Source organism: Hemitrygon akajei, chromosome 30 (genome assembly GCF_048418815.1).
Source record: "Hemitrygon akajei chromosome 30, sHemAka1.3, whole genome shotgun sequence".
In the NCBI taxonomy this organism is placed as follows: Eukaryota; Metazoa; Chordata; class Chondrichthyes; order Myliobatiformes; family Dasyatidae; genus Hemitrygon; species Hemitrygon akajei.
In genome coordinates, this window is record NC_133153.1 from 42,714,688 (window position 1) to 42,737,051 (window position 22,364).

The 22,364-nt window shown below is 43.0% G+C and overlaps 1 protein-coding gene across 2 annotated transcripts in view; it reads left to right on the forward strand.

Moving 5' to 3' along the window:
• The window catches only part of megf11 (multiple EGF-like-domains 11), a 411,744-nt gene that overhangs the window by 359,095 nt on the left and 30,285 nt on the right, over positions 1 to 22,364 (forward strand). For both annotated transcript variants that reach the window (XM_073032726.1, XM_073032727.1), the window contains exons 14-15: positions 1,175 to 1,321; positions 2,068 to 2,202. In XM_073032726.1, coding sequence (XP_072888827.1) covers positions 1,175 to 1,321; positions 2,068 to 2,202 — 282 coding nt within the window. The remainder of the gene's footprint in view (positions 1 to 1,174; positions 1,322 to 2,067; positions 2,203 to 22,364) is intronic.

A 22,364-nucleotide genomic window follows, 5' to 3' on the forward strand; every position in this document is an offset into this window, starting at 1 on the left:
GTAATTTTAAATGCTCTTTTAAATGTGAGTTGTGCATCATTTAGGAGCCATTTCTGAATGTTTTCTTGTAAAATTTCATAAATGAAATGATCTCTCATTAAGCCCATCACTGAACTGAGAATGCTCAGACAGCTTCTTCAATTCAGCCACGTATGCTGAAGTGGACTCCCCTTCCTTTACATTACACTTATGAAACCTAAAGGGTCTGAATTAACGGTGTTTTGGTTCTAAATGGTCCTGCATTACTTTCATGATGTCAGCAAAGTTCATTTTGGCTGGTTTTGTTGGAGCAGTTAAATGTCTAAGCAAACTATATGCTTTTTAATCTATTGCACTCAATAACTCTGGTACTCACTTTGCATCACTTTGTTCAGTATAAATCATCAAGTTACCTGGCATGCAATGGAACGTGTCTGTCTTTCCATGCAGCCGGCCATTTCTCCTTTTTAAAAAAAAATTATTATCATCCGGTACTCACGGTTAATGAACCCGTAAATTTTGTCCGTTTTCTGACTTGTTTTTTAACTTGAATGTCTCTCTCCACTTCCTGCTGCACTTCAACAAGTAGGTAATTGTCTGGGGTTTGCTTTAGAACTTCCTCATCACCGCTGTTATGTTTTATAACTCCAGAAGCTAACCAGAAGAAAAGCACAGCAGTCAGAATACTTGTGTTCTTCAGTGAGATGCTCACTGATGATGCTGTTCATGTACTTCGTAAATGTAAGCATGATGAATTAGGTAAACAAAGAATGTATTTGCAATATTACTGAAGTATTGAATACACTACAACCTTGTGCTCCATCAGGTTCAGATTCATTTATTTATCACATGGATAGGCAGTGAAATGTGTTGTTTGCGTTAACAACCAACACAACCCAAGGATGTGCTGGGGGGGGGCCCCACAGGGGTCGCCACTCATTCTGATGCCAACATGGCATGTCTGCAGTGTTCAGCAGAACAAGACTAGCAACATGAACAACAAAACAACAGCAAAACAAACCAGAGAAAATCTGCAGATGCTGAACATCCAAGCCACACACACAATTCAAACCTCCTTCCCACACACACACGCACAACCCCCCCCCCCCCCCCCCCCCACCATTATCTGGTCCAGACATTGGATTTCAGCTATACGTCTATGCTGTGTTTAAGTGTGTTCTGTTTGTCTCCCCAGGAATTCGCTGTGATAATATCTGTCTACAGGGACGTTGGGGTCCAAACTGTTCCATTTCTTGTAACTGTGACAATGGGGGCTCCTGCTCTCCCGAGGACGGAACTTGTATGTGTGCACCTGGATATCGTGGAGCCACGTGCCAGAGGAGTAAGTACAAAGCCTAATCCTGATCACAGTGTTTATGGGTCTCTAGTCTGTTTCCCTTTCACTCACTTTACCCTTAGCAGAGGGAAGGACATCATTCTAGCTCAAAGACCAACACACTAGAAAATGCTGGAGCATCTCAGCTGGTCAGGCAGCTTCTATGGAGGGGAATAAACTGCTGACATTTCAGGCCAAAGCCCTTCATCAGGATTGGAAAGGAAACCAGAATAAGGTGGGGGGAGAGGAGCAGAGCAACCTGGCAAGTGATAGGGGAAACCAGGTGAAGGGGAAGGTGGGTGGGATTGGGAGGGGTTTAAAGTAAGAAGCTAGGAGGTGATTGGTGGAAAAGGTAAGGGGCTGAAGAAGGAGGAATCTGAGAGGAAAGGACAACAGACTGTGGAAGAAAGGGAAGGAGAAAGGGAATGAGAGGGAGGTGATGGGCAGGAGAGGGGAATCAGAATGGGGAATGGAAAAGCAGAAAGTACAGGAAGTTAGAAAAATCAATGTATCTCAAAGATAGTTAACAAATTTCGTGACACATGCCGGTGATAATAAACCTGATTCTGAGATACCTTTATGTGGAGGTAATTTTGGCCTCTGGTACATCACTGAATCTCAACACTCATCGGCTGGTGGTTTTGAGCACCTGAGCTCTGGATTTCCTTTCAGTGTTTGATAATCTGTTGATCAGTATTTTATAAAGAAGCTGAATAATTGTTTACTCTGGGAGCTTTTTGCTTTTCCTTCAGTCTGTTCTCCTGGATTTTATGGACATCACTGCAGCCAAGCCTGTCCCCAGTGCGTGCACAGTAATGGACCCTGTCATCATGTCACTGGCCACTGTGAGTGCTTGCCGGGCTTCACTGGTCCCCTCTGCGACCAAGGTAAGGAGCATGTCAGGCTCAGAAATATTCAGTGGGAACTACTGAAGCAAGTCTCTCCATGAACACAAAACAGAACTGGCTCTCTGTGAAGTCTCTGAACTGTAGAACGTCTCAGGCCTGGTGGTCCAGTGGGTGAGGGTGGCAGCACACCAATCCCCTCTCCCCACTTCCTGACTCAGCGGGTACTTTGTGGCACGTAGAATTCAGTCAGGACTGTAAATTGCTTTTCTCCATTATGTTCAAAATTTCTAAAATTTATTATTTTATCAGAATCAGATAGAATCATTGAATCTTACAGCACAAAACCAGGTCATCTGGCTAGCTCTTTGAAGAAACAGATAATTAGTCCGTTCGCCTACTCTTTTTATAATTTACCCGAATGGAAGTGATTAGAATGCTGGCTGTAAGCTTAATAAAGGACAGAATATGACATTAAAGCTTCGTTTATGTGTAGGATACAGTTTGAAACACATTTCAATCTCTGATAATACTGCTCACCAGCCTTCCTTCAAGATTAAACAGTACTGACCAGGAGGTCAGCCCCTCAGCTTTAGACCACCATCTGTACACAAGGTTTATCAAATGCAATACCGTTTTAGCTAACAGACTCCTTGGCGAGGGAAGGCAAAAATAAGAAATTCTCAGCAAACAATGTAGTCAGGCAATTTAGTGGCAGGTTTAGTGTGTATGAAACGCAGAGAACCTCTCTTGATCAGAGCTTTGACAGTGGATATCTCCAGACCTGCATTCACAGTGCTTCTGAAAGCTGTAATAGCAAATGTAATTAATGATTTTGTTTTGTGTAATGCTAAGAGTTGTGAGTATAGTGTAACCAACCAATTGCTACTTGTTCTGAACTTTTAGATAAACCTTCTATTATTATTTCCATTGACCAGTACAAACAGATATTGATTATGAATTAACTCCAGTCACGTTTATTATCTGTGCACAGGTATGGAGAGGTATGGTACAATCAGAAGCTTGTTTGCAGCCAGAATCTCAGGTACATAGGTACAGACAACATTCAGAATATAAGTAATACATAAACAATATATAGAATCATACCACACAGTGAAAAAATAGACTGATATATAACAGTCCATAAATTCTCATTGTCTCTTACACAGCTTTTCTTCTGATATCGTCTATATGTAGCACAAACCTCTCCCTTCTCCCATAACTGTTCTCTGTCTATTCCTTCTGTCACTTACGTATATATCGCACTGTTATTTTTGGTGCATTTCTTTTATATATGCCAGTCTTAACCTTTATCTATCCCATTGTTCACTATTTAAAATTCTTTATTGATTCCACACCACCTCAGTGTGAATCCTCTCTGTACTCCGTGACCTTAATGCTTATTCACCACATGTCCCACCTTTCTCAATGTGAATTCCGTATCAATCTCTGCCAGTAATTCCTCTGCATATCCCACTGTATAATCCTGTGTGCATTCCTCAGGTCTATAGTGGTACCAGCCTATCAGATGCTCTGTTTTTCCTGTGAATTTCCCAACATCATTTCAAATCAGTTTGTTCTAGGCATTATGCAGTACTGTAACACATTTCCCAGAAATCCTGCTGTGTTTGATGGGTGGGTGGGAACAATATTCCCTTGAAGGCATGAGTGTGTGCGCGTGCACGCATCTTTTGCTACTAGTGCACAAAAGAATTTAAACTGCGCACAAAAAAATGTCACCCTCTACCTCGTTGGCGTGTGAAATATATTTCACAATTACATTCCCTTTTCCGTTTTCTGATGCGGACGGTGTTGACAACGTGGGATTTGCAATGATTTGTCCACAGATTTTAGAACTGGCTTATTTATACTGTTGGTAAACTTGACTTTTTAAAGCATCATTTAGCATGCAAATCACATTTGGAAGGCATACAAAAGCTCTAGTGAGAAAATCCTTCGTTATCCACTGCAGGCCTGCTATGTATTGTGAGAGTGCAGATGAACGAGAGCAAAAACGATCAAACCCAGAGATCAAAGTTCTTATTGACAGTGTTTTGCTAGCTGTTAAAATGAATACCTCTCTATGTAAAATTCATTGTGCATATGTTGTTGTCACTGGGCAAAAAACTGCACAGCACAAGATTTTTGTGCATACTGGTCATTACAAATTGGAGGGAACATTGGTTGGGAGAAAGGGTTCGGGGGGAGGGATGGTGGGAAGGAGGGAGGTTGGGCCCTGAGGGGGATGGAGGGAGAGAGGGAGGGGATTGAGGCCCTGGGGTTTGGAAGGAGGGAAGGAGGTGCACAGAAGGTTGGAAGGAGGAAAGGACGTGGGTCCCTGGAGGTCTGAAGGGAGGGAGGGAGATGGGGCTCTAGGAGAGTTTGGTGGGAGGAAGGGAGGTGGAACTCGGGGGGGGGGGTTTGGAGGGAGGGAGATGGGGCTCTAGGAGAGTTTGGTGGGAGGAAGGGAGGTGGAACTCGGGGGGGGGTTTGGAGGGAGGGAGATGGGGCTCTAGGAGAGTTTGGTGGGAGGAAGGGAGGTGGAACTCGGGGGGGGGGGTTTGGAGGGAGAGAGGTGGGGCTCTGGTGGTGGAGGGAGGGACATGAGGTCCTGGAGGGAATTCAGAGGGATGGAGGGAGTTGGGACTCTGGAGGGATTTGGAGGGAGGGGGAGGGAGGTGTGGCCCTGGGGGCGGAGACCATAAGAATTATGAGCAGAATTAGCCCATTCAGTTCATCAAATCTGCTCCGCCATTCCATCATGGGTGATCTTGGATCGCACTCAACCCCATGGCCTTCTTGCCATATCTTTTGATGCCCTGACCAATTAAGAAACTATCAACTCCCGTCTGAAATATTCCCACGGACTTGGCCTCCACCACAGTCTGTGGCAAAGCATTCCACAGATTCACTACTCTCTGGTTAAAAAAATTCCTCCTTACCTCTGTTCTAAAAGGTCGCCCCTCAATTTTGAGGCTGTGCCCTCTAGTTCTGGATACCCCCTCCACAGGAAACATCCTCTCCACATCAACCCTATCTAGTCCTTTTAACATTCGGTAGGTTCAATGCAATCCCCCTACTTTCTTCTAAATTCCAGTGAGTACAGGCCCAAAGCTGCCAAACGCTCCTCATATTGTTAACCCCTTCATTCCCAGAATCATCCTCATGGACCTCCTTTGGACTCTCTCCAATGACAACACATCCTTTCTAAGATATGGGGCCTAAAACTGTTGACAATACTCCAAGTGCAACCTGACCAGTGCCTTATAAAAGCTCAGCATTATCTCCTTGTTTTTATGTTCTATTCCCCTTGAAATAAATGCCAACATTACATTTGCCTTCTTTACCACAGACGCAACCTGTAAATTAATCTTCTGGGAGTCTTGCACAAGGACTCCTAAGTCCCTTTGTGCCTCTGATATTTGAACCTTCTCCCCATTTAGATAGTAGTCTGCACTATTGTTCCTTTTACCAAAATGCATTATCATACATCTCCCAACACTGTATTCATCTGCCACTTTCCCCCCATTCTTTCAATTTGCCTAAGTCCTGCTGCAGTTGCATTGCTATCTCAGCACTACCTACCCCTGTACCTCTGGGGGGCTGTGGGGTGTGGATGGAGCTGGGGTCTGGGTGGTTTGGAGGGAGGGGAGAGATGAGGGTTTGGAAGGAGTGAGGAAGGTGGGGCACTGGGGGGTTTGGAGGGAGAGAGGGAGGTGGGGCCCTGGTGAGTTTGGAGGGAGGGCAGCTGACATCACCTGGTGATACAGATGTGGAACCACTGGGATTTTGGACTAGTCACACAACAGATTAATGGAGTTTTACTGTATATTCTACATACTATCTTGGATAATATACATCGTACTGTATAAATATATAGATATATAGCTAGAGTGACATTATTGTATTGGCAGTAATGCAACAGTGTGGATGCCAACTGCCGTAAAAACTCAAGGAAGAAGAAGACATTACTGTATATTGATTAAAATAGGAAAGTGGTTGAGAAACAGAAATAAAAATGAGTACTTAGCTTTGTATAAGTTCATTTGTATTAAGTGTTATTTTTTAACTGGAAAGACATAAGATACTGTGCCATGCAAAAATCCTACACACCCTGGCTATATATTTATGTGCCGAATACATTTGTACAGAACTGTCTTCTCCATAACCATATGTGTTTTGACTAAATATGCAAGAGTGTCCTCTGTGTATTTAGTTTCTCCATGGTCCCAATTATATCCCATCTTGTAACTTATCCATTGCTTTTTTAAGATTGAAAATGTTCAAATGGAATTCCTTTGGGTTTAGGGTCTTTTAACATAAAATGGTGCATGACGACTGATTATTCAGTTGCTTCACAACGTTATCTGCACTCTTAACATCGACATTCTCCAGACATGTCCTCCCTGGTACCAGTGTTTTTGCAGGGTGTACTTGAGAAGGCTTTTCATATCTCTAAGCTGTCTGTGATAGAGTAAGGAAAGGAAGGGGACGATATGGTAGAGTAGCCGTTAGCATAACACGTTACAGTGCAGTGGTAAGATCAGGTTCAGTTCCCACTGCTGCCTGTAAGCAATTTGTACAATTTCTGTGTGCATGTGTGGGTTTCCTCCAATATGGGTTCGGGCGTGCGAGGGTGGCATCGGAAGCATGGTGACACGTGCAGGCTGCCCCACAGCAGACCCTCAAAAGAGATGATGCATTTTCCCGTCAGTTTTAATGTACATGTGACAAATAAAGTTAATCTTTAAAAGGGTATGACACAGGAAAGATAGCAGAGTCCTGCTGAACATGTGTAAAACCATTCCTAATAGAGTGGATTTCCTTAAAGTGTAGTTGAAGAACATGTCCTGGTTATCCTTCCTGTCAGCTGTGTGCCTGCTTCATCAGTCCCTAGACCCAACAGATATCTTGCAGAGTATTGCTGCAGTACCAGCGGGGTTTGAGAATTTGCTGAGATCCTCAAACCTGATGCCTTCCTTCATTTCATTTTATCTTACTTATTTAGAAATACAGTGGGGACTAGACCGTCCTGACTCTTTGAGCCGTATCACCCAGCGATCCCCCATTTAACCCAAGCCTAACCACAGGACAATTTTACAATGGCCAATTAACCTACTAACCAGTCCATCTTTAGACTGTGGGAGGAAACTGGAGCACCTGGAGAAAACCCATGTATTCTACAGGGAGTACATACAGACTCCGCAAAGAAGATGCCAAAATTTAGCTCCAACTTCGACACCCTGATTTATAATAATGTTGCACTGACTGCTTTTGTGGTGCCCATGGTGTGTCCCTGCTCCACTCAAGCACAGGCAGTTTGTTTCATCGTGATGAGGCGTCTCAGTGTGGTGGCATTGCTTGGAATCACCAGTTATCAGTAGCCCTGGAGCTGCCGGAGGACTATGTTATAAAGCATCCCATCTGTGGGGCTCCTGAAGGAATGCTGAGACACAGCAGTTTGTGCCATGATGATTTGGTTGCAGTTCTTTGTAGGTTCCATAATTTTCTTGTGTTGGTAACCATTGACAAGGTTATTAGTTCGATTTGACTGTGTCAACCCAATCCTCAGTTTAAGTAAGCCTGATTAATACGTAGGCATTGTGACTCTACTCGGAAGTGGGTATAATGTGCATCTGGCCAGCTGCTTATTGATGGAGTCAGCTGTCATTTGTTCACACAGACCGCCGTGCCTGTGGAGCTGAGCAAACCAGCCCCAGTACGGTGGCAGACCCTGCCGTGTGGTAAGCTTAGGGTACATTGCAATGCTGCGTTGCACTTCAGCAGTACTTCAGATCCCATCAAACAGTGTCAATTATCTCATGGGACAATTTGCAGAGGCTGGGTTCCTTCATTATTGCTAGGTGCCTGGGCAATACAACAGGATCTTCCAAGTACAAACTAAACGTGTCACTGGTTCATCACTTGCTGCAACCTATAAGCTGCTGTTACATAAACTCTGCCTTCTCTTGATTCTCTACACTCCAACGGGTTCTTATAAAATGGAAACAAGGCCACTGTTTATAAGTTGGAGGATGGTGGTAATGATGTAACCCTGTTCCTAACTAATGAGATGTTGCACTGGCACCATGCAGGCTTATCCCTTTGATTTTCCTCTGAAAGAGTCTTCGTAATCCCATGGCACTTTACCTGAAATAAGTGCTGAGCTTGTTAGCAACTTTAATTTTAAGTTTCTAATGAATGCCCAACTTTTTGTCCAAATAGTTTATTTGCCCAACTTCATAAAGTTTTTATGCACAGTAATTAAATATTGATTGAGTATAGATTAATATGATAAATTCCCAGTACATTAAGAAGCCGCAGTATACCATCAAAGAGATCATCTAAAGGAAGATTTGGTTTGCTGAATGTCAGTCATGTGCAACTTAAAACGAGTAGAGTCTCTAATTGACTGAAAGCTTACTCTGCCAAATGAGTGGTCTGAGGTCGATATCATTGTTTGATCAAAAGGATTAGAAGGGTTATGTGTGGCCCCAAGGCTGGAACCTGATTAACTAAAATTAAGTTTGGGGGGAAAAAGTTATTTGCAAGTTGTAAAATATTTGTGATAGTAAGTATGAAATAACCTACAAAAGTGGTTTTATTTCCTTAAAATTTGCATGGTGATGATCAGTGAGTAATCCACATGGTGAGAGCTTTGGAAATGTTATTCCTGTGTGCGTGGCAGAGGCGGGGGGGGGGGGGATATTTTAGTTAAACGAGAAGATTGTATATTTCAGGAATTCAGTTTATATGAATAGATTACCTAACTCATGAACACAAGTTGAAACAAAAGATTCACCTGAGAATTGTCTAATTTTTTTCAATTTTTTCTTCATTTTCCCTTCTCCTGAAACAAGACTCAAAAACAGTTACTTTCCCCAAGCAGCAAGGCTGATCAACACCTTCACCCACAAACCCATCCCCACTACTTTATCATTTCCTGTCAGAGTCGCCTCATGTATAGACACTCCTGTGCCTAGTGTCACTCTTTGACCCTGAAATCTATATTACATCTGTATTCATATGTATTCTTTTTATTATTATGTTCTTTATCTTCTGTGTTTTACTTTGTGCTGCATTGGAGCTGGAATAGCAATGATTTTGTTCTCCTTTACACTTATATACTGGAAATAACATTAAACCATCTTGAATCCTGCAGGCATCAACTCCTCCACTGGGGTACAGTTCCAGAAACATTAGGTACCCAAGTATATGCCATGCAAGTAATTGCCAGCAAGATGCCAGCTGTGCAAGACATTGCTGGTGAGACAGATGCTGAATTTTCTGAGTATTCACACACACTGACTGCGGGAAAGGATTCCTGCATACGAACGGGATCAGGAGCTCTGGCTGATCCACAAACAGTCCATAGACCAGGAAGATGTCAGACAAGTTCACTGAACTAGAGGGAAGAGTTGAGGGCAGATATGTTTGTCATCACTGCTACCCTACACATTCTGATAGTCAAATTTCAAAGTAATTTTATTATCAAAGTACATATATGTCAATATGTATAACCCTGAGATTCATTTTCTTGTGGGCATTCACAGTAAGTACAAGAAACACAATAGAATCAATGAAAGACCACACCCAACAGTATGGACAAACAGCCTGTGTGCAAAAGACAACAAACTGTGCAAATACAAAAAGAAAAACAAAAGAAAGAAATAATATTGATAAATAAATCAACAATAAATATCAAGAACAAGAGATGAAGAGTCCTTGAAATTAAATCCATAGGTTGTTGAAACAATTCAGTAATAAGCAAGTTAAGTGGAGAGAAATTATCCTCTCTGATTCAAGAACTAATGGTTGAGGAGTAATAACTGTTCTTGAACCTGATGGTGTGAGTCTTGAGGCTCCTGTACCTTCTTCCTAAAGACAGCAATGAGAAGAGAGCATTGTCCAGTTGCACAAGGAGGTATTGAGGCCAAGATCTTGAAGCTTATTGATTAGTATTGAATGCTGAGCTATAGACAATGAAGAGCATTCTGATGCATGCATCTTTGCTGTCCAGATGTTCCAGGGTTGAGTGAAGAGCCAATGAAATGACATCTGCTGTTGACCTCACAGATTCAGGCACAGTTCCAGATTCTGAGCAGTAGTGTAGATTTTCCTTTATAATCTTTTAACTGTGAAAGTACAGTTATATGATTACTCCTTTCACTTACAAAGAGTAGTGGATATGGCCCAGTCCATCATGGGTAAAGCCCTCCCCACCATTGATCACATCTACACAGAGCCCTGTTGCAGGAAAGCAGCATCATTAAGAACCCCCACCATACAGGCATTGCTCTCTTCTCACTGCTGCCATCAGGAAGAGGGTACAGAAGGCTCAGGACTCATATCACCAGGTTCAGGAACAGTTACTACCCCTCAACCATCAGGCTCTTGAATGAGTGGGGATGACTTCACTCGCCCCATCACTGAACTAGACTCACTTTCAAGGACTCTTCTTCTCATATTCTCAGTATTTATTCCTTATTTATTATTATTATTATTATTATTACCGGTACTACTATTATATTTTTTCTTTCTTTTTTGCATTTGCATAGTTATTTTTTCTTTATACATTGATTGGTCATCCTGTTGGATACAGTCTTTCATTGATCCTATTGTGTTTCTTGTATTTACTGGGAATGCCCACAAGGAAATGAATCTCAGGGTTGTATATGGTGACATATATGTAGTTTGATAATAAATTTACTCTGAACTTTTAAGTTAGAACTTCTAACCTTCAGCCAACCTTATCCTTTCAAATAGATCGGCCTGCCCCTCTCCCCTTCTCACCTTTACACAGATGAAGACTGACAACACAGCTCCTCCAAAGGTCACAATGGAGAAACACAGTCAGATAGTCCAGAATCTGTCAGCAAAGTACACACGGGAGCCCGTTGACAACTGTGTCCTCGTTGGACAAAATGGCCTCTGGTCTAATGCCTCTGCCAGCTCTTTATGTACACTCCTGCTGGTTCTGACACTCACTGTAAGTGGCCAAGTATGTTTTCAGTCTCCTGCAGCACCTTTTGGCAGCAGATTCCTGTCCCCATGCTATGCTCTGTATCAACTCCTTTCTGACCCTTCTACAAATGGATTTAAAACAACGTTCTCTCGGTACTGACCTCTGTACTAGGATGCTTGCTTCTCCTTTTTCATCAAAGTCAGGTTTATTATCACTGACATACCTGTAAGTTGTGAAATTTGTTGTTTTGTTGTGGCAGAACCAGGCAATACATAAAATACACTATAAATTACAAGATCAAAATTCAAGTTTATTTGCTATATAATGCAAAATATATATACTACATAAAAACAGACCTCACTGTCTTGACAATCATTCAGAGTCAGATTTATTTATCATGTGTACACGGAATAAAACTGTGAAATGCTTTGTGTGCATTAACAACCAACACAACATAAGGATATTCTGGAGGCAGCCCGCAAGCATTGCCACACATTCCATCAACAACATAGCATACCCACTATGTTCAGCAGATCAACACCCAACATAGCCATCTTTGATTAGTGCTGTAATCTTCAAAGCCTGGCAAGATCTTCGTAAATTTTCCTTGAATACTCTGCAGTGCAGTCACATTCTTTCTGCAGTGTGGAACTGCATCAGAATCCTCACTATAGCCCAACTAAGGTTTCTTTAGTATGACTTACATACATTTGCATTCAATACCTTGGCCAATAAAGGCTCACAACCTATGTATCATTTTAACCACCTTATCCAACCTGCCAAATCCCATTCAATGTGTAGACGCACTCTCCAATATCCCTCCTTGCTTGGTATCCTACTGTTTATACTCTTGTCATATCTGTCCTCACAATTCTTGGGCCTGAATTCCACTTGCCACTTCTTTGCCCACCTAACCAGCCCTTCAACACCTTCTCTTTGCCTAATACTCCTTTCCTCACTTGCATTTGTTGTTAACTCTGATGGTGTGGCCCAGCCTTTAATCCCTAGACCAAGGAGGAATCCTGTGGAACCTAAAGACTAAAAGTGTGCTGATCACTATCCTCTGTTTCCTCTCACTCAGACAATTTTTATCCCAACTTGCCACTTCCCCTTGGATCCCATGGGCTTTACTATTCCCTTTCAATTTGCCATGTGTCAAACATGTCACTAAAACTTGCAGAGTCCATCAGCTGTTCTATCCTCAGCAAAGATAATCATTTGCCCTCCTTGTCTCTCTTTAAACCACAGAACCACACCAGCAACACTCCATTCTTTCACCACTATGCTTTTAACCAAAAAGGGTTGGAAATTATTGTCAAAGCCTGTGCTGTTTCCTCCCTTGCTGTTTGTGGTACGATTTATCCTGACAGGGTGATTTATCTGTATTTTAAGATGCTAAACCTCTTACAGCATCATCTCTTCCTCTGCGTTTATCAGTTCTGTATTTCACCTCCTTAACACCAATACATGCATCATCTCCCTCAACCATTAACACAGATGCAAAGTCACCTCATCCATCTCCACACTCGGGCTCTAACATGACCCACTCATTCCTTCCGAGTTCTCGTTCCTTCACAAAATTACTGATCTTGGTGGTTTTTCTTGATTTTACCCTGCTGTTCTCTTTCCAAGCACCATCTTTCTCTTCCTAATATCAGCTCAGCACCTTAAACTCTGAGAGTCCAGGACCGAGGACTGGTGGCCTGGGGGTGGGGGGGGGGGGGGTGTGTGATAGAGAGAGAGGTGGAGGGAGGGGGTGGGCGAGAAAGAAGTTTGTTTTGCTGCTGTTGTTTTGGTTCGGTTCCATTATTGTTGCTTGTGTTGTTCTGCTGAACATTGTGGGCTTGCTATGTTGGCACCAGAATGTGCATTGGCACTTGTGGGCTGCCCCCAGCACGTCCTTAGGTCGTGTTGGTTGTTCACACAAACAAAGCATTTCACTGCATGTTTCGATGTACCTGTGATAAATAAATAAATCTGAATCAGGCTTACAGCTGTGCCTGCTGAAGCTCCCAGATGTGTGCTCCAACTGCCGTTACAACGATGCAGAGCGTCCAGTTAAGACCCACCTCTGAGTAAATGCAAATGAACACTGAAGAAGTGAAAGCTCCTTATAGCAGTGAGACAATTAACGAGATTGGGTTGGAGTGGATGAAACAAATTCTTTCAAGTGCTGCTAAATTTTAATCTGCTCTCTGGTGGAATCGGTAAGCTGTGGGGAAGCCACAATTAGAAGTCATGGGATAAATTGAAGTAAAGTCATCTAGCAGACAGTACTGTACAAAGGTTTTAGGCGACCTGTTTACGTATACAACATGTTCACAGTACTGTGTAACATTTAGCACTCTGGTCGCCTCTATAGGAAGGATGTGGAAGTTATGGAGATTTTCCAGAATGCTGCCTGAATTAGAGAGCATGTCTTATGAGGATGGGTTAAGCAAGTAAGGGCTATTGTCTTTGGAGATAAGGAGGATGAGACGTGACTTGACAGAGGTGTACAAGACGATAAGAGGCATAGATAGAGTAGACAGCCAGCACCTCTTACCCAGGGTGGAAATGGCAAATACAAGGGGACAACATTTTGAGGTGATTGGGGGAAGTATAGGGGGGATGTTAGAGGTAGGTCTTTTGTACACAGAGAGTTGTGAGAGTGTGGAATGTGCTGCAGGGATGATGATGGAGGCAGATACATTGGGGACATTTAAGAAACTCTTTTCCCAGTCTTTTCCAGGGTAGTAGAATCTAAAAGCGGAGGGCAAATGTTTCAGATGAGAGGGGAACAATCTAAAATGGATCTGTGAGGTAGCTTTTTCACACAGTTGATGGTCATTATATCAAAATCAGGTTAAATATCTCTGTCATATGTAAAGAAATTTGTCAATTTTGCACCAGCAGTTCAATGCAATACATAATATATTAAAGAAAACTGAATTACAGTTATCTTAAAAAGCTAAGTTAAAGTAAGTCATGAAAAAACAGAAATTTTAAAACAAGTATTAAGGTAGTGTTCATGGGTTCAATGTCCATTTAGGAATTGGATGACAGAGGGGAAGCAGCTGTTTCTGAATTGCTGAGTGTGTACCTTCAGGCTCCTGTACCTCCTACCTGATGGTAACAGTGAGAAAAGGGCATGCCCCGGGTACTGGAGGTCCTTAATGATGGACAGCGCCTTGCTGAGGCACCGCTCCTTGAAGATATCTTGGATACTACAGAGGGCTAGTACCCATGATAGAGCTGACTAATTTTCCAACTTTCTGCAACTTACTTTGACCCAATGCAGTGGGCCCCTCACTCCCCTTACCAGAGAGTGATGCAGCCAGTCAGAATGCTCTCCATGGTACATCTGTAGAAGTGTTCAAGTATTTTAGGTGACAAACCAAATTTCCTCAATCTCCTAATAAAACATAACCACTGTCTTGCCCTCTTTATAGCTGCATTAATATGTTGGTTAGGATAGGTCCCCAGAGATATTGACACCCATGAACTTGAAATTGCTCACTCTCTCCACTTCTGATCCCTCTTTGAGGATTGGTTTGTGTTTCCTTGTCTCACCCTTCCTGAAGCCCGCTATCAGCCCTTTAGTCTTACTGATGTCGAGTGCAATGTTGTTGCTATGACACCACTCAACTAGTTGGTATATCTCACTCATGTACGCCCACTCATCACCATCTGAGGTTCTGCCAACAATAGTTGTAACACCGGTAAACTTACAGATGGCATTTGAGCTTTACCTAGCCACACAGGCCAAGCACGCATCCTTGTATATGGTACAAACTGTTTGAGGAAGTGGTAAAGGCGGATTATAAGATTAGCTTTTTATTTGTCACATGTATATCAAAACATTGAAACATTCAGTGAAATACGTCATTTTTGTCAACGTCACATACAGTCTGAGGATGTACTAGGGTAACCTGCAAGTGTCACCGATGCCTGGTGTCAGCATAGCATGCTCACAACTTACTGACCTGTGGTGAACTACATATACCTGTCTGGACACGCCCCCTGATGACTGCTCCTGTGGCTCCTCCCATAGACCCCTGTATAAAGGTGATGGAGGTCTGAGCCCAGCCTCTCAGTCTCCAGGATGTAATATGGTGGTCACTCACGGCTCGTTCCTTCTTCCAGTCAATAAAAGCCGATACCTCGCTTTTACGTCTCAGAGTGAGTTATTGATGGTGCATCATGACCATAACCCACGTCTTTGAAATGTGGAAGGAAATCGAGCACCCAAAGGAAACACACATGATCACAGGGAGAATGTACAAACTCCTTATAGACGGCAGCAAGAATTGAACACCGATTGCTGATCGTTGTCACTTTTAAAGCATTACTCTAATCACTGTGCTGCTCTGCCACCACACAGTACATATGAATAGGTACATGGATAGGAAAGGGATACAGGACAAATGCAGTCACACGGTACTAGTTCAGGAAGGCACCTTGGTCAGCATGGACAAGTTGGCCAAATGGCCTATTTTTGTGCTGTGTACTGTATGTACAGTATAAGACGTTTATATGTTTGAACAAAATCACTTCTCATTCTTCTACGCTCAAGAAATTCTAGTCTTAGACTTTGAATACCCTGACAGAGCACCCAGGCCCTCTGAACATTAATGCTTTTCAGTCTCACACTGTATAAAATATATTTTGCCTTTCTATTTCTGCTTCCAAGGTGGATGTGTTCAGATCTATCCACAGTGTGCTGTATTCCATCTGCCATTTCCTAAACCACTTGTCTATATTCCCCAAAGCCCTCTGCATCCTCTTCAAATCCAGTTTGGTAATATCAGCACATTTGAATGTATTGCCCTTGATCCCCTCAGCCAAACCATTAATGTGGGCTGTGACACTCAGAGGTTTGTGATTGTAATGCACCCAGGTTGCTGCATTAGAATGGGGTTCCCAACCTCTTTTATGCCATGGACCCCTACCATTAACCAAGGGGTCTATGGACCCCAGGCTGGAACCCCTGCACATCCCTGCAGATGGGTGAGCCCCACACACCTCATGCTGTTGTAATGTCAGAAAGTTTTCAGCAAATTGTATGTCCAAAAGGGCTGAGCACAGAAATAAGATTCAGCAGGAGATGTAGGTCTAATCATTTAAGTGGAGGTTATGGGGTGTGTGTCCAGTGTGGAGATAGTAGTAACATCTAACAATGAGTTAGAGAGAAGGGAAGAAAATTGCCAGCTGGATACTTGGAGTGAGAAGGCAGCTGAAGGGTTAAAACACAGACTGAACCAAAGCCCAGTGTCGTCGTTTCAGGTAACGCAACATACTGAGGCTACTGCAATCACTCATTTCTCTCTGTTCTCACTGAGGCTGTTCCTCGCTACTGGATGGCAGCTGCTGAGGCTGCAGAACTTGTATGATTGCATTTGTTGAATTTCTCAGACAGACTGCCCTCACTTGCCCCTTGTCCATTTTATTGTGCTGTGTTTCCTCAGGGATTCATGAGCTGGCTGATCAGTCCTGTGGTGTGCTCTGAAATGCCTTTATTACACCTACAGATGTCCTTGACGGTCAAAGGCAGAGGCTCACGTGGATGTAGTTTTCCATAATACACAATGGCATGGCGTTCCCCATGCTGCTTTGTATTGTAGAGTCAATAGGTTGCCAGTGCTAAAGACATGAAATTTGTATCCTTATCCTCACAGTGATGGCTTGGCACATTTTAACCCCTCACTCTTTGCCAGTCTCATGAACAAGAGATAAAGATAAAGCTTATTTTTATTTGTCATATGTGCATCGAAACATCAAGACATAGACAATAGGGTCTTTTAAGAGACTTTTGGATAGGTACATGGAGCTTAGTAAAATAGAGGGCTATGGGTAAGCCTAGTAATTTCTGAGGTAGGGACATGTTCGGCACAACTTTGTGGGCCGAAGGGCCTGTATTGTGCTGTAAGTTTTCTATGTTTCTATACAGTGTTGTTTGCATCAACGACCAGCTGTGCAGTCCACAAGTGTTACCACACTTCTGATGCCGACATAGCATGTCCACAGCTTATTAACCCAGAGGAAACCTGCACACTCACAGAAAGAATATACAAACTCTTTCCGGACAACAGAGGGAATTTATCCCTGGTTGCTGGCACTGTGAAACATTATGCTAACTGTCTACTCCTATGCTACCACACTGCCTGTGTACAACAAGGGTACGTTAGAATGCATTACTCTAGATTCTGTAGGCAGAGCAGAGTAGCAGTGACCAGGGCTGGAAAGCTTTGGTTAGATGGTCTTTGCTGCAGAGAAATGAGAAAGACCATAAGACATAGGAGCAGAATTATGCCATTCTGCCCAGTGAGTCTGCTCCACCATTCCATTATGGCTAACTTATTATCCCTCTCAACCCCATTCTCCTGCCTTCTCCCCAAGAACTTCACACCCTGACTAACCAAGAACCACTTTAAATATACTCAATGACCTGACCTCCATAGCCACCCCTGGCAAACAATTCCACAGATCCTCCACCCTCTGGTGAAAGAGACCCTTTCTCATCTTTGTCCTGAATTGATATGTTGTGTACTTAATGTTTCAGTAATATTATATACAAGTATGCAAATGGCAAACGTGTGCCTCGCTTGAAGTAAAACCAAAGTTAGACTCACATTCCCAGCTCCCTTGTTTTCCTATCAATTAGTTTTTATGTTTTAGAGTTACAAACCATAATAGTGGTGAAGAGGACGTTGTAAACAAACCCCAGCAACCTCCTACCTGTTGAAGCACAGTGAGACCTTCGAGTTTAAAAAAAAGTGCAGCAAGAAACAGTCGAGTTTTTTAAAAAGCAATGCACGGCTTTTTTCCCCTTTGAAGCAGCAAAAGGAAAGATGGATGAGTTTTTTTAAAAAGGCAGAAAACAGAAGAATTCTCAGTTTATAGACAGTGAGTACCAGGTGATAATAGTCTTTAAAAAAGCAGAAAAGGTTGGTTACATCAGAAAGATTGACATGTTTGATTGCACAAGAGGTAACTGTACTGAATAGATTGAGTAGTATTTTAAAGCAAATGGAGTAGCCAATGAGAAGTGGGTACCAGTTTTGCTGAGTGTGTTGGGTTTAAAGGTATACAGTTTGCTTAGGTGTTTGACAGCTCCTACCAAACTAGCTGAAATGAGCTTTTCTGATATTGTGAAAGTGATGCAGGAGCAGTTAGAACTAAAACCATTGTTAATTGCAGAATGCTTTAGGTTTCATAAGTTGGATCAAAAGGGACTGGAGTCCATTTTAGCATAGTGCCTGAATTGAAGAAGTTGTCTGAACATTGTTAGTTCAATAATGGGCTTAATGATGCTCTGAGGGATTGTTTAGTTTGTAGGATCTTACAAGAAAGCATGCAAAAACAGCTCCTAACCAAAGCATAAATTACATTTAAAAGAGCAGTTGAAATAGCTACGTCAATGGAAACTGCAGAGAGAGATGCAATTGAGTTATAGTCAGGAATTAAAGTGGATCACATGGAGGCTAAAAGAATTCTTTCCAAGATTGAGTGGAGCCCGTGGGCAATGCCAGTGGTCCCAATAGCAAAGAAGAATGGATCTATCAGGATCTGTGGTGATTTTAAAGTCACCATCAACCCAGTACTGAAAGTAGATCAATACCTTCTGCCCAGCATAGAGGATAGTTTGGCAAACCTTTCTGTGGGAAAACACTTAAGCTAAATGAACTTAACTGAGGCCTACTGCAGATGGAGATGGAAGAAGAATCCAAAGTGCTTCTCACTATAAATGCTCACTATAATAGGATTATTTTTGAAGTGGCATCTGCACCTGCACTCTGGCAGGAAGTTATGGACCAGGTGCTGCAAAGCTGCCGGAACACTCAGCGTTACCTGGATGACATCATTGTTACTGGTGAGGATGACACGGAACATCTTCAAAATCTCAAGACAGTGTTAAAAGGATTAGGAGATTATGGACTCAGACAATGGCCAACCAAGCATCACTTACTGTGGTCACGCCATTGATGCACAAGAATTACACGAGTGTGCTGAGAAAATGCAAGCAATGGTAGATGCTGCAAGGCCGATGTGCGTGGCACAGTTGTGGTTCTTTTTAGGGCTTATCAATTACCGTAACAGGTTACTGCCAAACCTGGCAAATATGTTCCGTCCCTTGAACTGACCACTGAAGAAATGGCAATGGACAAAGTAGTACGAGGTGAGGTTCCAAAAAGTAAAGGAAATGGTGAGGTCTGGCACTGTACTCACACATTATGATCAACATTGTCCAGTGAAGCTTGTGTGTGACACCTCACCTTACGGGATAGGTGCAGTCATATCAAATGTTATGAGTGATTGTGTACAGTTCTGGTCACCGAATTATAGGAAAGATATCAATAAATTAGAGAGAGTGCAGAGACGATTTACTAGGATGTTACCTGGGTTTCAGCACTTAAGTTACAGAGAAAGGTTGAACAAGTTAGGTCTCTATTCATTGGAGCGTAGAAGGTTGAGGGGGGATTTGATCGAGGTATTTAAAATGTTGAGAGGGATAGATAGAGTTGACGTGAATAGGCTGTTTCCATTGAGAGTAGGGGAGATTCAAAAGAGAGGACATGATTTGAGAGTTAGGGGGCAAAAGTTTAAGGGAAACACGAGGGGGTATTTCTTTACTCAGAGAGTGATAGCTGTGTGGAATGAGCTTCCTGTAGAAGTAGTAGAGGCCAGTTCAGTTGTGTCATTTAAGGTAAAATTGGATAGGTATATGGACAGGAAAGGAGTGGAGGGTTATGGGCTGAGTGCGGGTAGGTGGGACTAGGTGAGATTAAGAGTTCGGCACGGACTAGGAGGGCCAGAATGGCCTGTTTCCGTGGTTATATGGTGATGGATGGGACACCCCATAGCCTTTGCAACACATTCCCTTACCGCTGCAGAGAAAAGTTACGCACAGATGGATGGAGCGGCCTTGAGTCTGGTTTGGCTGTAAAATGTTACAACCAGTACTTGTATGGGAGGGAGTTTACCCTCAATACTCATCATCAACCATTAGTTCCATTTTCAATCAACAGAAGGCTGTTCCACTGACTGCAGCAGCACGAATGCAGAGATGGGCTCTGTTTCTTGGAGGACAGAATTACAAGATCAAATTCAAGAGGATGACTAATCATGGAAACCCATCTACCCTTGGAAAAAGAAATACTGGAAAACTTTACAAAAGAGGATACTCCTCGGCGTATTCTCCCTAATACGAATCAAAATTCTCCTTATTACAGCAGTAAGGAAACCAGAGAAGACCCCACACTGTCTCAGGTCTACATGGCCACACAAAATGGCTGAAATGAGTATCAGAAACTCCAGTTCACCCATTTTTACCAGCGCCAGGATGAACCTGCCCTTGACGGAGTTTGCCTTCAGGGGGATTGAGAATTGTTGTACCATCCAAGCTGAGAGCTAAGTGTTGGAGAAACTACATGCCAGAAATATATCTACATATGGTCAAAATGTTAGTGTTGGCCCAAAGCTTAGTCTGGTGTCCTGGGATAGATCAACAGATCAGCAACTCTCTTCAAGATGCCAAGAGAAGTGCCTGTCCACCCCTGGGAATGGCCTGCATTACCTTGGCAGAGGATTCATTTGGATTTTCCTGGACCATTCATGCACACAGATTTCTTGGTAGTGGTGGATGCAGCTACAAAGGGGCCAGAAGTTTTCCCAAGAGCCTCCACTACAGCCTCACACACTGTTGATGCGTTGAGAAGCCTCTTCCCAAGGACTGGTTTCCAGAACACTCAGCTAGTGACAATGGACCACAGTTCGTTGCAGAACAGTTTCAGTCATTCCTGAAAATGAATGGAATAAGACATATTGCATATGCACCGTGCCACCCAAATGACTTGGTGGAAAAATTTGGCCAGTGTCTTAAAGAATTCACCGTAAGTAATGTCAGCAGAGTACACTACACTTACACTGAATCAGAAGCTTGATAATTTCCTCCTTCCGCACTGCAATGTAGCACACTCCACAGCCAATAACTCACTAGCTATCCTGTTCCTGGTCATCCTTTGTGTTCAAGCTTGGATCTCCTCAAACCCAATCTCGGAAGGAGTTTGTGGAACAAACAGCTGAGACAAATAGAAGGCTCTTCAAGCAAGGAGGTTCTGTGTTTCACTCCTGGACAAGCAGTCCAGGTGAGAGACTGTAAAGGTGATCAAAAGTGGGTACTCAGAACTGGACCACTTTCCTGCACATTGTGTCTGATGTCATCTGGAGATGACATCGATCAGCCGGAGGAGACCAGAGTCAATTGTTAGAGAAGAAAGGTGGCCAGTGCTGTCAGAACCACTTTTTGCAGTCCCAGAGTCAACTCCTACAACTACCATGGAAGAGGCCCTAGAACCTGAGATTGTTTCACTGCCACAAGGCTCACTTGCCAAGCAGAGTGATCCCCCTTGTTAGGAAAGACTTTATCCTACAAGAGAAAGAAAGCCTCCACAGTTATTAAATCTTTAGATCTGAATGGGACAATTTAAAATTTACTATGCTGTGGATGTCATTTTCAACCTCTTGTTGCTATGGTCAGAAGTTCTCATCTGCTTCAAAATGGCAACAATTATACCAGTGTCCAAGAAGAGCAGGGTGAGCTGCCTTAATGACTATAGCCCAGTAGCACACAATCTACGGTGATGAAGTGCTTTGAGAGGTTGGTCATGGCTAGAATAAACTCCTGTCTCAGCAAGGACCTGGACCGACTGCAATTTGTCTTTTGCCACAATCGTGGATGCGATCTCATTGGCTCTTCACGCTGCCTTGGGCCACCTGGATGCTGTTTATTGACCACAGCTCAGCATTTAACACATTCATTCCTACAGTTCTGATAGAAAAGCTCCAGATGTGGGCTTCTGTACCTCCCTCTGCAAATGGATTCTCGACTTCTTAACCGAAGACCATAATCTGTGTGGATTGGAAATAACATCTTCACCTCACTGACAATCAACACTGGTGCACCTCAGGGGTGTGTGCTTAACCCACTGCTCTACTCTCCCTACACCCATGACTGGGTGGCTAGGCACAGCTCTTATACCATCTATAAATGTGCTGATGATACAACCATTTTGGCAGAATTTCAGATGGTGATGAGAAGGCATACGGAAGAAAGATATGTTAGTTAGTTGAGTGGTGTCACAGCAACAACCTTACACTCAACATCAGTAAGACCAAAGAACTGATTGTAGACTTCAGAAAGGCTAAGACGAGGGATGAGGGAACACACACTAGTCCTCATAGGAGGGATCAGAAATAG